Source organism: Podarcis melisellensis (genome assembly GCF_964234715.1).
Source record: "Podarcis melisellensis genome assembly, chromosome: 5".
Lineage (NCBI taxonomy): Eukaryota > Metazoa > Chordata > Lepidosauria > Squamata > Lacertidae > Podarcis > Podarcis melisellensis.
In genome coordinates, this window is record NC_138537.1 from 65,070,936 (window position 1) to 65,088,131 (window position 17,196).

General features: G+C 42.4%; 1 protein-coding gene across 3 annotated transcripts in view; it reads left to right on the forward strand.

Moving 5' to 3' along the window:
* The first annotated feature begins 1,079 nt into the window (after positions 1-1,079).
* RNLS (renalase, FAD dependent amine oxidase) overlaps positions 1,080-17,196 on the forward strand; it is a 101,163-nt gene continuing 85,046 nt past the window's right edge. Inside the window, exons 1-4 of one of the 3 annotated variants that reach the window (XM_081913040.1) lie at positions 1,080-1,237; positions 2,273-2,378; positions 5,439-5,581; positions 7,637-7,798. In XM_081913040.1, coding sequence (XP_081769166.1) covers positions 1,117-1,237; positions 2,273-2,378; positions 5,439-5,581; positions 7,637-7,798 — 532 coding nt within the window. In that variant the 5' untranslated portion in view covers positions 1,080-1,116. The remainder of the gene's footprint in view (positions 1,238-2,272; positions 2,379-5,438; positions 5,582-7,636; positions 7,799-17,196) is intronic. The other 2 variants (XM_081913038.1, XM_081913039.1) reach the window with 2 other exon arrangements.

Here is a 17,196-nt window from a genome sequence, read left to right on the forward strand (position 1 = left end):
CACGCAGTGGCGTAGCGTGGGTTGTCAGCACCCGGGGCAAGGCAAGTAATTTGCGCCCCCTAACCCGTGGATTTGCGCCCCCTAACCCTAACCCCCAGATGTTGCGCCCGGCCCCCCTGCACCCCCCACGCTACGCCACTGGATCCACAGCACTCCCACCACTGGTATTTCAAGCTAAGTACACCTAACACTGGCCACAATCCATATGCATTCTGTTACTTTCTTGAGAAATGCTACTGTTTCGATGCACTTTCCCTCAAACCAGCTTCCACCCGATTTGAAAAGGTAAGCTGTGGCTGAGCTGACCTGTGTACATTTGAGACACTGCTGCAAACTATGGTTTGCTCATCTCAAAGCAAGAAACATGCTTAATGCATCTGAGCTGTGAACTTTTCTTGGAACGTTTTAATGTATGTTACACTGAGTATTGTGAAATATTCTTAATATTGAGATGTGTCACTATTACATATGAAGATGCTTCTGTAATTTATATATATATTCTTTTTTTAAAAAATCGCATGCATCTTTCATTATATTTCTTCGTTTCCTTTCCAGTCAGGACAAGGCTGCCCAGGACCCCCACCCATGAGGCAAGGGGAGACAAGGGGACCTCAGGCGGCAGGATGCACAGCGGCAGCAGATCCTAATGTATACAGTATTTTCATTCCCCTGCTTGTTCCTGATTTAGATCTTCACTCCCCGCCTTCTGCCCCTGTGGGGAGTGGGGCACTCTTTTGTGGTTTACCCCAGGTGCCAAAATGTCTTGGGCAGGCCCTGCGCCGGTAATTAAGTATGTAATTTGGTTCTGGTGCGCAATCCAACTGAACAGGGAGCGGGGTGTGTTTTTGCACAAAACAGGGTTCCTATGCACGCTTCCTAACTTGGAGAAATTAAGGTCCTTTTCCTGCCTCCTTCACCGAGAAGGCCGGCTCTGAGGAACCTCCGCGCTCGCAGTGGCACCAGGACCGGGGAACAAGCTACCAAGCAGCGGCTGCCTTCTCGAGGAAGCGGCGCGATCTCCCTCTGCCGGCGGCCCGCAGCGAGTCGGCTCCGCCTCCCGGTTGCACAAGCAACCCAGGAAGAGGGAGAGGATCCCATCCGCCGGCCGGTCCTGCCATGGCGCGGGTTCTGATTGTGGGCGCGGGGCTGACGGGCAGCCTGTGCGCTGCGCTTTTGCGCAGGGAGCTGCCGCAGCGCCACCTGCGCATCGTGCTGTGGGACAAGGCGCGCGGCGCAGGTGGGTCTCTCGTCTTCGGCCGTAGTAGATCCTGTTGGGTAAAAGAATTAAAAATAAATAAATAAACCGGGCAGGCAGGCTGCGGGATCTGGGAAGGCTGGCAGGAGAGGTGCCCGGAATAAACGCGCCCAAGTTGCGCTTCTCCACATGAGCACGCTGCAAAGTGTCCGCCCTAATCCTTTGCACGTTTACTCAGAGGCAAGTCCCGCCGTGTTCCTTGGGACTTGCAGGTAATTTTGCACAGGGTCTGTGGCCGTCCGGCAGCGCTGTCCTAAACTAAAAATAAAATAAAAAGTTGAGCGTGTCCCGGCGGTAAATGCGTTAAGCATAGCACCCACGGCTTCAAAATACGTCCTCCTATGCAGGGCTTATTTCCGAGGCAGCGTGCATTATACTCAAGCTTGGATAAAGGTAGATCGGGATCTACTAATAGATCTGCGGCTGATTTGCCAGGGGAGCGTCAAGGATTTCTGACTCACCGTTTAAATAAAATGACGCACGCGCTTTCCAAATTAGACCGCAGAAAACTCGAGTTAACCGGACTCGATTTTTGTGTGGAAGGGCTGTTGTTGTGTTTTAACACTCTACCGTCGCTTAGGTATATTTATAGGTTCGTAGAGTCTGTCTGTCAGTCAGTCAGTCAGTCAATCAACGAATGCGTGTCCTTTGCACCTAGCTGGAGGATTTGGGGTGGAGGGAAACACAAGAGCCCTGAAATCTGTTCTCCCCCGATATACACGATGAAAAATCCCATTCCGGACGAAGCTGGGGTTGTTGGGTCTTTATAACTTGGAACCGGATTCCTAAACAGACAGCTTTAGGCAGCAATCCTATACATGCACTTATCTGGGATTGAGCTCTTAATTGAGCGCTAGGCAACAAACCATCGCCCCTGCTCCGAATGACTTGACCATACCCCTGCCGCTTCCCAGTTACTAGGCGCCACTGGCTTATTTTGCCCCACGGAGGAAGCTGATTGGATACGCGCGGCTGTGCTTTAAAAAACTTCTTGTCTCCACGCACGTGATTTTTAAGGGGGAAGAATGGCTACAAGCCGCAGCACTCAGGATCCGAAATGCACGGCAGATCTAGGAGCCCAGTACGTCACTCGGATGCCCGAATATGCCAAAAAGCACCAAGGGTGAGCGGGGGAAATGAATGACAACGGGCTGGGTTTTTCTTTTGGGGGGGTGGGGGGTTCATATGTCAAGGGTGAGACCTGCCAATACTGTTACAGCAACCCGTGGTTATTGATTACATTGCAACCTACCGCTGAGCACCAATGAATGAAAGATTAAAGGGAATTTGGTAAAGTGACTTTTAAGAAGGAAAGTGACACTGCTAATGAAAGTACCTTAATTTTGCTAATTAGATCTTACTGAAACTCTTGAGATGAAATCTCAGTTGGCATTTTCTCTGTTCATGCTCAGCTTTTTCCTGTTTCACTTTTTGTTTTTTTGTTTTTTTAAAATAAGAGGTTGCTTTAGTTTTGTACACACTTGTAAGCTACAGTTGTGTTTCATCATTTCTGAAGCATCGGTGTCTGTATGACTGTGTTGAAGCATCCTAAGTGGCTCATGTAGGTCTTTTGTCACAAATATTGCACATTCTTAGTATATGAAAGAGCAATTGCAAATCTTTGTTAACATAAGGATACTGTGAAAGTTGAGATTTCCCCCCCATCAAGTTTAGTCTTCTGTTTCAGAGAGCAGGTAGTGTAAGGTTGCCAAGTTCTCAACCAGCTAATGCCTTTAGTGTGAGTAGCAGACTGTTTTAGCTAGCAGCCCTACCTATCTCCATTCTGTGAAAAGCTTCACCTGTTAATTTTTTGACATCAAAGTCCTGTGAAAGGTTTAAGAGTTTGGCAGCCTATTTTTGCTTGATCAGTTGGCATGTCTGCATTGATCCGGTTGGCATGTCTGCATTGATCTATGGAAGCTCACAAGTAGTATTTGTTGGAAGAGGACTGTTCTACTTACGACTGACTACAGGCTTGAAGCAGTCCTCGGCAAATTGTCCTCCATGCATCCGGTAGGCTTACCTCGTGATGCTGCTCTGCCAATCAGTGCCTGTTGGCGACCATTTTACTGGCCTCGAACAATGCTATATCAAGTGCTTCAAGGTATTGTGGGAAACTTAAAATGGTGGCTCAAAGCAACCCGGCACATGGCAAGGGAGGCCCTAGACAGGTATTTCCCTTCACAACCCTGATCTAAATCACTTGCTTTTTAAAAAGAAAGTGCCATTTGTAGCTTTCAACACGGATCTCTGATGTAATTGACAGGTTTGGGCCCTATTTGTTCTGTTTCTCTGTACGTAGTGGGTAGTAGCTGCTGCCAGACATGTAACCAGGAAGCCAGTACTACATCTCATGCTAGTGAACTCTTCACGTTCACAAAACCATACCATTAAAAAAAATACAAACATTCAAAATCATAGATCAGCTAACTGTTACAGAAATATGCCTTCTTAGTTGCCTGCATAAACCTGACAGAATACGGAAGTTTTCAGCATGTTTTTTGAAGTTGAAAGAGAAGGCACCTGCTGAATCTCTGTTGGCAGAGTCATTACACAGGACTATTTTGTGGAAACATAGCAAAGTCTTTATGGCCTGAGGCATGCATCATTTCCTTTTCATGTTCTCCCATGTCACGTTGTTTATCCTTGTGTTTTCCTTCGGACATGACAGTGTGGTAAGAACATGGGTAGCTTCAACAAGAATTTGAGTAGCTTCCATTCTTGGTAAGCTTGATAGGTGTGATGATAAATTTGTGATGATGAGCAACTGTATAGTCATCTTTCACTAGGAAGAGAGAGGGAGTTGGGCACAGGGACACCTGCTTCCAGCTTGTAGATTTCTGCTTGATCTTGAGAGGCGGGGCAGGAGGGCTTGCTTCTCCCAACCAGAACATAAGGCAAGGATGGGGAAATGTGGCCTGGACTCCCAACTCCCATCATTCCTGCCTGATGTGAACTGAGGTCCAACAACATCTGGAGGGCACAGACGGCCCACCACTCAGGTGGTGCAGTCCCCTTACACCTGCTGTTTCCTTCCCATGGAACGTAGGAATATGTTATTTGAACTGGGCTGAAAAGAGGCTGTGCTAGAATGAAATAAATTTAATCCAGATCCTTTCATCAAGGAAAGCCAGAATCTGTGACTTGTGTAATCAGGACAATTTTTATTTTTATTTATTATTTACTTACTCAGTGGGTTATAAAAATCTCTCCCAGGCTACAATTGCCCTCCCAAGGCTGTGCTCAAGATTTTACAATAGAACAATAACAATAGGAGTACCCAATAATGTAGTCATCCAAATTAAGACCACATTGCATTCCCTTTAAACTGGGTGTGTAGCAATTAATTCATCACAGAAGAGAATGAAGACCTGACTAAAATAAACATATTTTGCAGTTTGCTTTTTTTTCTTTGTTACTTTAATTATTTCTACTGCAGTTTCAGATATTTTTCAGCATTTGCCTTGGTTTTACTAGTTGCAAGAGGATACTGGCACTAACAGACCTTTGCCTTCTGAGGTTTCAGCAGGCAGCATTCGTGCACTTTCAGGCCTTTTTGGGGCCGCTGATTCCTGTCTCCATGCCTGCATTCTGTGCATATCCAGAGGGCCAAAAGTTCCTCAGGCCTGATGTATTGCCAAGCAAAGTGGCCTAGTACCAGATGTTCTTGGAGTTCCAGCATTCCTGACCACTGGCAGTGCTGACTGGGGTTTGGTAGTTGGGGTTTTACCTCCACTGTTGAAGAAAATATGCCTCTGAATGCCAGTTGCTTGGAATCACAAATGGGGAGAGTGCTGTTATTCCCAACTTCTGGGAACCTATGGCTTCCCATAGGTTGACAACTGTCTTACATTCTTACATAGCATCTTTAGGGCAGCAGATTAGCTTCATACACACACACACACACAAGCACATATAAACTGGTCAATCAGATCTTAAAATTAGGGCTGTGAAATCAGTTCTTGGTAATTTATCTTAAGTAGCAATATCTTTCTGGTGAATGCAAAGGCCATTGCTGCGCATGTGGATATTTTTCCTTTTGATTTTAATGGTTGTGGATTTGATCATTCAACTTTAAGTTGGGTATTTCAAACAGAAGCATCCTTTTGGGGACATAGTTAATACAGTAGCTATAGACAATTTGACATTGATGTGTTTATGCTTTTGTTTTGCTTGTTTTCAGCTTCTATGAAGATCTGCTGACTCACGGAGTGCTGCGGCCATTAACTGCCCCTGTAGAAGGAATGCAGATGAAGGAAGGGGCGGATAATTTTGTAACACCAGAGGGAATTTCATCAATTGTGAAGCACTATTTAAAGGAGTCAGGTATAGACCTTGAAACAATGATCCTAAATATATTGTTGCGGAAGCATGCCCCACATTTAAAAGTGAATCTTTTGGTGCAATCCTACACATGTTTAATAGGAAGGAAGCTCAATTGAGATGAATGCAGTTTGCTTTCAGGCCATTGTGTATAGAATTGCATTCTTGGTGTGTTTATAAAATCACATTTGGCAGGTGACATCTTACTATGGATAAACCCTATAGTCTATTTTTATTTGTTACTATAAATTCATGCTTCTCTCTCTCCACACCCACACATAGACTAATGAATGGTGGAACAGAAATAGAGCCTGTCTATGCATTATTGTACTTAACTTAGTTAAAATATTTATCTCTCTCTGCATCCTATGCTCAGTTCAGCAAATTATTGTGTGCATGGTGGCAAAGCATTTTCTGGCCTTTTTCATTTGGGTTTCGAACCTGGTTATGATGATAAAATGGCTCCGGAGAAGCTGCAAGGTTCTTCACTCATAATTAAAACTGCATCATCCACTGTTAATAAAAGCAAATTGCAGACAAGTAAAACATCTGCTGCAGCAGTTAAATATCCAGCCAAAGTGACCTCCCCTCCCCATTGCCATTTGCATAAGGAAGGTCTTGCAGCCCGTTCTAAAAGCCATCGGGGATGTGCTACTTTGCCTTCCTGACTATCACTCTAAGCAGGTGAGCAAGATCTGGCTGGCTCTCTTAACCAAACAGGTGTCAGTTATGAAGGCAGATTTGTTTCTTGGAGGATAGCTGCTTTCCTTACCACAGGCCTGAGATTAACTAATGAAGACCAATGAAAAAGCTGTTGAACCTCTTCAAGTTGGGTTCCATCCAGCTGGAAGAAACAGAGCCCCAAATTCTTTCCATTCTCTTACATACTTACCCTACTCTACCATTGCTTGTTTCAGTGTCCCAGACTTACACTTTGACTCTCACAGTCCACCCTCTGTGTACAGTAGTTCATGTCAGAGGAGAAAATTAGAAAGTTAATATATCACTTGTATTAGCTGGTGTGGCAGGGCAGACAGAAGGACAAGCTAGCAAGTGAGGTCCGGACAGGAAGGTGCTGGGAGAGAAAAGAATATTTGCAGATTGGTTTTTCTTTCTGTCACTTCATGGAGCAGAGAAGAACCAGGTCCATTGTGATTTAAGGTGGGATTAAAGCCAAGAATCTATGGCATATTTAGCTGGCTTATTCTCAGCTGCTAGAAGAAAACCATGTGAAAATAAGGTCCATTAGTTGCAGTGGAGTTGCTTGAATGTGACAAAAAGAAAGATACAAACTAATCAATACAATTTAAAAACAACAGTTATAAATGAAAGAGAACAATGAACAGCTACATAAAATACCACATGAAACTTAAAGAAGGTCTTTGTCACCAAAAAGGCATTTGCAACATATGTGTCTACTCAGAGGTAAGCCTTGTTGGGTTCAATAGCTCTTAATCATAGGGAAGTGTGTAAAATATTTCAGGCACTGTTCCATATTCAGGAGAAAGTCCTGTTGAACAGGACTTGCCTCTCAGTAGATATGCATAGGAAGGCGCTGCGAGAATTCCCAAAGTGAGGTTCCACAATGGAGAACCTTCCCCTCTCCACTGCCACAGCCCACCTCATCTAAGATGGCTGAAAAACCCAGAGGAGGGCCTCCCAGGGGCGGCCCTTGCCAACCTGGTGCTGTAGTTTTAGACTGCAACTCCCGTCAGCTGCATCAGGGACTGGGACTGATGGAAGTTGTTGTCCAAAACATCTGGAGGGCACAAATTTGGAAAAGGCTGCTCTGAACTACTGCACAAGCAGGTTTATGTGGGACTTGAGACAGACCAGGTGCCAATGAAGATGGGAAAGAAGTGGAGTCGCATGTTCTGCCTAACTGGGTCCGGTCAAAACCTGTGCAGCTGTGTTCTTAAGAGGATGAAGTTGCTGGACAGCCTTCAAAGGCATCTGTGAGAAAAGTGTGTAGCATCAACATTGATGTGACTAAAGTACGGGTGATGTTTGTTTGTTAATTCGTTCAGATATCTCTTAGGTTCTCTCTTTCTTTCGAAGCAGGTGCTGATGTCTTCTATAACCACCACGTCACACAAATCTGCCTCAGAGATGAGAAGTGGGAGGTCTGCATCAGCACAGGCTCCTCGGACCAGTTTGACATAGTTATTCTCACAATGCCTGTCCCACAGATTCTTCAGCTTCAGGGAGACATTGTGAACAGTAAGGTTCCTCGTTTAGTTTTGTTTTACATACTTGTTTGCTTGCTTGCTATATTTACATCGTTTGCTTCTCACAAGGAGCTTAAAGAAGTGGTTGTCTCCCCGACCCCCCATTTTATCCTCAAAAAACCCCCCTGCAAGGTAGGTGTGGCTGAGAGAGAGTGGCTCAAGGTCTTCCAGCGAGTGTCATGGCTGACAGGATTTGCAGCCAGGGCTTCCATGCTGGCTGGCTGTCAGTTCATACTGGCGTTGTGAAGACCACAATGTTCAGTTATTAGTGTAATTTATATGTGTTTTTGTGTAGTGTGATATATATGGAAACGTATATCTGAACTCTGACGTTATCGGAGACATGCCTCCATGCCCCCCTCTGCCCCAGCCATTTGATGTTAGGCATGTGGCGATTGGAGAGATGAGATGCCATGATTGAAAAGGGAATCTATGGAATAATATCCCTAGGGAGGCTCTGCTGGCACAGTCTTTGATGCCATTTCTGCACTGGGCTAAGATCTTTGTATTTGTTGTGCATTCTGGCCTGTGCTGTAAGCTCCTTTGGGTCAGGTTTTGTCTGTTCTGCCGAAGTGTTTCGTTTTGATGCAGATTCCACCTTGGAATGGTTTTGTATTTAAGTTGTCTTTATTGCAAGCCATCCAGAGAGGTTTGTTGCTTTTGTTTTTTAAGTGTGGCATACAAATTCTCTAAATAAATCTGTAATTACTTTGTCCATTACATCTAGGACAACTGACGGCATAATTGTCATTAAGGTGCCAGGGTTGTGCTACTTTAGACTACAGGTACGGAAAGGGACATCTCAGGTGATAGATAAATAAAGAAAGAAAACATCCCAGCCCATTTAAAGCTAGGTATAGGAGTTACTAAGCATTCTCACCTAGTTCTAGCCACAGTTGCAGGAGAAATTGTAAGGTTTTTCCTTTAAAAAATAATAATCAAAAATCAGAATTTCAACATGCCCAGTAGAAAGATTCTTGGACCTGTTTGCTTGTGCATTGGCAGTTTTAATCCTCACTAAAGGGATGCTGGGCATGCAAATTCCATCCACTTTTCAAAATGAAAAAAATATAGATTATTGTTTATTTCCCAACAGCAAATTGAGGGGTGGAGGATGAAACCTCCCCACCACCAAAGAGACTTTGCCTTGGACCCTAAAACTGAGTTAAACAGCCTTCAAAACCCTTCAGATTGAGGCATGCTGTTTTCTGAAGCTCTGAATGGGGTCTGGACCTAATCTTGGGGGCAGTGCATAATTTGGTTTATCTTATCTGTTTACATTGTCTCATAACAAAGGAAATGATAGTGTGATAAGTGGAAATACTGAGAGAGGTGTAGTGATTTCTGTGGTTGCTTCTGTCGCTTAGAACTGAGGAATTGGCATTTCTCATTGTTGCTTTAATGCCTTTCCTCTTGTGGATGTGATTCTGCAATTGAAGACTATTTCACAGGACACAGGATCTTGAGCAGGCTGCAGCCTAATATTTATCCTGATCTGTTCGAACACATTCAAATGAATAGACTCCTTTAATGGGAAGACAAAAGCTACTCCCTTATTTATAAATTTAAGCTTATTTTTACTTGACATTTACCTTTAGTAATTTCACCCTACATGTGCAAATATTTTAATTATTAAGATGTTTTTTCTCAAAATGAGCCAGTGATTTAAAAACAAAAAAAATTTGCTGACAGTCAATGGCTATTGCCACTTTCCACGGAATTGGGGGGGGGGGGATTTCAGAAACACAAATTATAAACTTTCAGTTTCAGAATGCAAAAAGCCTGCAAGCTAAAACTTAAAAACCAGGAGCAGCATAAGTTTATCAAATTGAATCCCCACTGTGACACTTAACTGTCAGAGTTAAGCTTCAAAAGAACCAATATTTTGACATGTTTCAAGTCTTAGCACTTCCTTGCATTGGATTTATCGGGCAGGAGAAATGTTTGGCACTTGAAGGGTTACCATTTACTGAACCTGGAAGTGTTTCGCATGTTGCACTGGAACCAGTCTTGCAGGGGATGAGGCAATCCTCTTCTGAGCTGCAGTATTTTAAAGAGGCAGTGGATGGCAGCATTTTAATGGCCTTTGAAATGGCTAGATCAAAATGCCTTTAAAAATCGGAAGGTAGGTTCGGTTTAGCTGTGAATAAAAGCCAGATATTATTTCAAGCTCAACTTTGGCCTCCAAATCAATGTTTTCTGCAATTAAAACATTTGTGCTGATTTCATAAGATTTATTTTAAATTCGAAGGAGGGAATGTAATAAATAATAGGAAGTTCCTCATCCACACATGTGTAGGGAAGTGGGATTTTAATTATCCATCACATTAACAGTACAATTCTAAGCATGGATGCTTGGAAGTAACAGCTGCTGAGTTCAATGGGGTTTACTCCCAGGTAAGTGTGTAAAGCAAGGGTAGCCAGTGTGAGGCTCCCCAGATGTTGTTAGACTGCAACTCCCATCAGCCCAAGCCAAACTGATAAAATGTCAGGGATGACGAGGCTAGCAACATTGTGTATAGGATTGCACTCTCGGCCACTACACATGATGAAGCATGTCCAGACTCGTCCTTGATGACTTGCAGCTCCAGCACAGCCTCGAGGTTGAGGGGATCCCTGCTGATTAAAATATGAAAGCCCCATATTTGGTGTTAGATCCTTGGCAGCTCATTCCCACATGCAGGTCACCACTTAACATGCCTACGACTGCAAAATTGTGTGTAAATAAGCGCTAAGAGGGCATTTTACAGATTTTCAGGAGAGTGGGAATTATTTTCAATTTCAATAAATAAGCCCCCACGCCAACATTCCCCTGTAGTAACATAAAGGCTTTCCTGAACTGGGAATGCAAGGGTGTCCCAACAGAAGTAATCACAAGGTGGGTCCATTCCTTAATTTTAGGGTTGGGGCATTCATTGTGCTCCATAGGCAGTCCCTAAATTTAAGCTTGCATCCTTGCCTAGCTCCTCTTTCCCCAAAATTTCCCATTAAAATAACACTTTTTTTAGCCCTTGGTACCTTTTGGGGGGTTTTGGTTGGCATGTTCTGTTAAAATTCAATAAGAGGTGAACTGCAAAGCAATAAAGATTTGTCATCAATTATTATTATTAGTAGTTGTTGTTGTTGTTGTTGTAGTAGTAGTAGTATTATACCGCCTTATATCCACAGGTCTCAGGGTGCTTCACAGGATAAAAATCACAATATAAAAACACAGAATACATAATGAAAATAAAAACAAGAACAACCCAATAACACCCCTGGGAAACAATACCTTTTAAAAGGGCATTGAATGTCAGTCAACCAAAGGCCTAGTTAAAGAGGATCATTTTTACCTGGCGCCTAAAGGTGTATAATGAAGGCGTTAGGTAATTTCTCTGGGGAGAGCATTCTCCAACAGGGAGCCACTGCAGAAGAGGCCCGTTCTCGAGTTGCCACCCTCCGGGCCTCTCAAGGAGGAGGCACGCGAAGAAGGGCCTCAGAAGATGATCTCAGGGACTGGATAGGTTCATATGGGAAGAGGTGGTCCTTGAGGTATTGCAGTCCTGAGTTGTTTAAATATACTTTTATTCAGAGTAGACTCATTGAAATTAACAGACCAAAGTTAATTATAGCCATTCATTTCAATGGGTCTTCTCTGACAACTCAAAGCCTTTTTGTATACTGGCAGATGTCTGTGTTATACTGTCAGTGCGTGAGTGAATGAATAAATGTCTTTGTGTCTTCATTCCATAAAACTACCTTTCCATTTTCAAGGCTTCTTCCCTCTTTTTCCCCCCTCTCCTCTTCTATCCAAATCCGTGTCAAAATATCCCAAGTTCTGTACGTCTGCCAACACTTATCATCGGAATTTGTTTTTGAAACAGAGGAGACCCACCTCATGCCTTATTTGAACAATGTTATTTGGACTGGAGAATTTGGGATGCTAAAGCAAAAAATAAAATAAAATCTAGATATCTCCTTTGTGAAGTTTCCATTGCTTGCTCGCTTTGCATTAATGAAAATGCCAATGGGCATGATAATTCACATTTGTTCTCTGATGCCTTTTAGAGCAATTCCCCATGGCTTTGTTCCATACCGTTACACAACACAATTGTTCCATAGCACAGTCAGTTACTTGTAGAATCTTCAGTCAATTATTTTCCCTTTCCATTTTAATGTATGGTTGAGGGTGAAGTGGAGCAGTCAAGCTGTCGTCTTCACTGAGGAAAAGGGCAGAGGCTGAGGCTGGCTAATCAAGAGGAATAAGCAAGTGTCTTCTGTTTCACTCTGCAGCTTGCAGTTGTCCCAGCCGGCTATATAAGGATGCTGCAGAGTGGATCATCTTTTTTCTGATCGAGATGTTTGGGACTGCAACTTGCATTGGCCATGCTGGCTGGGCAAGGCTGTCTCCTATCTGTGTATACCCTCTTTCAGCTAACACTGCTATCAGAGTTCCCTGATAATAGTGTTAGCTGAAAGACGATAGTACCATACCACCAACACTTCAGATGTGTGAAGTGATTATATTGACTACTTGGGGTTGTATGCATGCATGCATTCCCTCCAGTATTTTTCCTGTTTGTATTTTTTTGTTTTAAACAATATTTTTATTCAAGTTTTTCACAATACAATAATAGCTACAAAAAAAATACAAACAGAACAAGTAAAATATGGAGTCGTCCCCTAAAGGGTTTTCAGCCCCTATTACCCACAAATTGCCCTTCCCAGCTCTCACCTGGCACCCCTGTTTTTTCCTCCTAACATCTCACCCTGGGAAACCGACATTTCCCTGTCTCGCATCCAGGGTCCTCCATCAGCCATCCACCACCTGCATTAGTACACAGTCCCTGAAACTTAGCAAGTGCCCCAAACATAGGACTCCAAAGGGAAAAAAGAAACAAGAATGTTTCTTTTCCTTTTGTCTTTCTTTCTTTACTCTCATTTGGCAGTTTGGTTTGTGTGACTGTCCCCTTTCAGCTGGGTACGGTGTCACGCACGTGAGCTTCCTTTTCATCCCTGCCTGTTCATCAAGAGTTAGCTTGAGAGAAGCGCAAGACTGCTGTAAGCTGTATTAAAACAGAAGCGTGGAAAGCTGATATCTAGCATACCATCTGCTTTCTGTGAAAACCATGTTGTCACAAACTGGTGGGGGTGTAGCTGGGGGAAGAAAATTATTCTGAAAGAGTCAGGACTTTTGAGTGCCCAGATAGGGAGGAAGCATAACTGGTGCTATGCTGCTTTTATTGTAAATATTTGTATGCTGGTTTTTAAAAATGTATATGATGTTTAATTGTTTCAACAATTGTTTTTTCTATGTTTTTAGCAATTCTTGTTTTTACCTGTAAGCGCTTCTTGTTTTTAGCTGTGGCGCTTTGGCCTGGATCTTAGGCAAGTCAATCGAAAAATCACCTTTTTGGCATTTTGGGGTTTTCCTTTAAAAAGCTCAACAGTTTTGGGTGTTTCCTGGGGGGGGGGAGCTCAACCACCTTTGGGGTGTCCTGGTTTTTACTTTTTGAAATATGGCAGCCCTATTTAAATAATGATAATGATAATAGATTCTAATATTTATGCTTGCAAATGCAGTAGACCAGACTATAAGAGAAAGAGAAAGTAATGTGTGGAATATGTCTTAAAACCTTTTACTAGGTGAGAGCCAAACTGTACCCAAACTGTAAAATACCACCTACTTCCTTAGGAATTTGCTCCTGTATAAGTAAGTGCTTCACTTGGGAACCTGGGTAGTATCCCTAATAGAGGGCTAGGCTAGGCCAGGACTGAGGAAACTCAGGTTAAAAAACCTCATATTTGAAGTTCACTGAATGGCCACATACTGTCTAGCCCACAAACAGGTTGTATGAGGGGAAGAAAATGGAGGGGCGCTGCTTCTCCTCAGAGAAATGATGGGATGTACTGTACATGTAGTTCAATCACAAAAATGCTAATCTCCATATACAGAAAGATAAGGTTATTCCTCACTTCCATCATACCTCAACAAGCATGCAATTAACTTGAGTTTAGTAGGTAGATAGATAGAAACTTTATTTTCATTAGCCACTAGCCGTAGCAATAAAGGAAAATATACTGGGGATAGAGCTAAATAGTTAGCTATACAAAATACATTTACATCAATACAAATGGCAGAATTGATACATGATCCTTTAGCCACAGATAAAACATGTTGAGCCAATAGGCTTTCGTTTGATTAAAAAAGGAAAAGAAAAAAAGCTGAGCAATGTTAGAAAATTAAACAAATAATAGATCTTATTCTGATTGCCCCTGCTAAATTTTTTGCAGCTTTTGCATGCAATTAACTTGAGTTTAGTGTGTGTGTCTTTTTGTGTGATTGTGTGTGTAACAGCCTATATAACATGTCTTGCTTCATCGTGGGAATTTCAAAAGGTGTCAGGCTGGCCGGCACAACCAAATGTAGCCCAAATGTATTGTAGCCTGCCAAGTCCTTAACTCCTGTTTTTGCAGGCCCAGGCAGGCAGTAAAAACAGGAGATTTATTAAGCTTCTAGTAGGCTGAATCCAACTTTTGGGATCACAAATTGTGCACATCTGATATTGTGCAGGCATAATTTCTTATTGTTGTCATGTTCCAGCACCCCACACTTAGCTTGAGAGGCCTTCACTCAGCCAAAATTGTTTAATAAAAAGGTGCTAATGGAGCCAAAAGATAAACATTCCCATGCTTTTATAACACTGGTGATTTGCTTATTCCAAGCCCTTATCAACCCAGTGAAGTTTCTGTAGCAATATATGTATAACATTTGCCTTTCTGAAAACATCGTGCCATTTTCCATTCTGCCATGATATGAGGTAGTATGTCTTTAAAAGAAGTAAGCTTTTTGTTGTTGTTTAGGTTGCTTTTTTATAGTTATTTTCTGCTGACTAGTAGGCAGCTAGAGATTTACACAACTTCATAATTGTCCTGGGAATGTCAGAATCCAGCTTCTAATGTGAAGCCAGTTTGGTCTTTCAGCTTGCATGCGTTTTCTTTCTTTTTAAAAAAGGAAATACTGAGCCCTCATTTGGGGGGGATAAGGCGGTTGGCTTGCAACATGAAAGCCGAGTCTGTTTTAAGATCTATCATCATCAGTTCATTTGCATTCCACTTTTCCACAGTGGTGCTCAAAACGGCTCATTACATACCAAATGAGCAATAATAAATGTAACAATTCATTAAGAACAGATAGAAATAATGTCAATAAATGCAAAAAATAAATAAATCCATACAGAAGTAATACAAATAAGCTAACCTAATTTAAAAGCTTAAAACTAAACGCAAGAGAGAATATTATCCAACAAGGAAATAAAATGGGAGCATTCAAAATGTAGCAGGCAGGTGGGGGTGAGTCTTTATTCCCATAGGACATTCCACAGAAGCTCACCACAGTTAATTTGCATATTTTGTATGGTAGCCTTATCTCCTAGTTCTGAGATCTCTCTCAATCATTTCCCCATCTCTCATCTGCAGGTGTAAAGATTCCCAGTCCTTCTTAAAAGCTCACCTGCCCTCACAGTTCAGAAACTGCCGATGAATGGATGTCTTTCTTACATACAAGCCATTGCTGTTCCACAGGGACACTGAAAGGCTGTCAGATAACATGATATATTTAAGCACATAAGATTACTCTCATAATATATGTACTATATAGTTTATATGTGCTAAACTGTATGATAAAATTGATTAGTAACACTGAACATTGATTCACATAGATAAACCTATCTAGTGAATCAACATTTAAGGTTACTAATGAATGTACTGTGTCTATTTTAACTTATTTTAATGGAACACAGGAGGAACAGTCGTGGGAAATTATGAATCATAATAGTATCCAGAAACATTTAGGATGACTGAAATTAAGAGCAGAAATTATCAAATATCTGCATAATTCAAACAAACAAATCTTTTCCTACAATAATTAATGAATCCTCTAATACTTAAACAGGTAGCCCACTTAAATAGCTTTTCCTTTGTTGTCATTTTGGCAAACTTACCAGTTACATTGGCAAAGAAGAAGAGTTGCCCCACAAGCTTACTTCATGCAGAGAGCATAATAAGGTGGTTAAAGCATGCGGTAGATCTTAACATTATGCAGACCTTTAATAGTTTCAGTTTACTAAAGTTTCAGTTTACTACTTGTCTGGTGCAGGCTATGCTAGAATCTAACTGAGGTTGTCACACTGTTCTGAGTCTTTATTCATTGCTGACTGTGTCCTTGCAACAATGTGGGTACATAGATTAGTTAATTGTGTGTGCAGCGAATCCAACAGGGATAGGCTGCAGCATGGTAAAGCTTCTTCGAGTGGCTGTTGGGGCCCAGTCCTCCTCTTTCTTGTTGCTTGTTCCAACTTAAGTCTTCAGCCAAGGAAGCACTACATGATGTTGCCAAGCCTACATGTGTTCCTGATCACATGAAACACATAAACTCATGTGCAACATTACTGCAGAGGCATGATATTTTTAGATCTTGGGCCCAGAGTCTCCATGAGGATGTTGCTCTGCATGTCAGTTGCCATGGGGAATTAGCACCATACCACTCAGTCTCAATTTGGATTAAATCAGCGTGGGTTTAGTTGCAGAACACCAAAACGTTATCGGAGAGGGAAAGAGCTGTGTAGTTAATACCACCAAAATGGTTAGAGATCATAAAATGGTTACTTGGGAGTAGAATGTATGCGTAAGCACCAGCATGCCTGGACTAATGGCTTACAGTTGCTGCTTTGCTTCTGTGATAGGGATAGATTGGGAAAGAGAGACTTAGTTTGTCTACCCATGTGTTAAAGCAACCCTAAGGCCAGGGGCTGGATCCAGCCCAATCGCCTTCTCAATCTGGCCTGTGAACGGTCCGAGAATCAACGTGTTTTGACATGAGTAGAATGTGTCCTTTTATTTAAAATGCATCTCTGGGTTATTTGTGGGGCCTGCCTGGTTTTTTTTACATGAGTAGAATGTGTGCTTTTATTTAAAATGCATCTCTGGGTTATTTGTGGGACTTAGGTATTCATTCTTGTGGGGGTTTTTTTCAAAATATAGTCTGGACCCCCACAAGGTCTGAGGGACAGTGGACTGGCCCCCTGCCGAAAAAATTTGCTGACCCCTGCTTTAACAGAAGCAGGGTGGGATGCTAGAGATTTGGTAGGCTGAAATGGAAGCTGAAAATTCAGTAGTGAAAACTAATCAAATGGAGGAGGTTTGGCTCTCATTAGAACAGAAAGCACAGGGGAAACTGAGAAATGGGGGCAGTTAGGGGGAACTAGGAAGTGGAGTGTTGTTACTTGTCGCAAGAAGAGGACACTGAGTAGAATCAAGTTTCCCAAATTCCCCAGTGACCCAAGAGTTAAAGACCATGATTTTATGTCAAGGTTCCTAGAGAGTCTATGCCCAGTTTCCTGGTGTCATCCA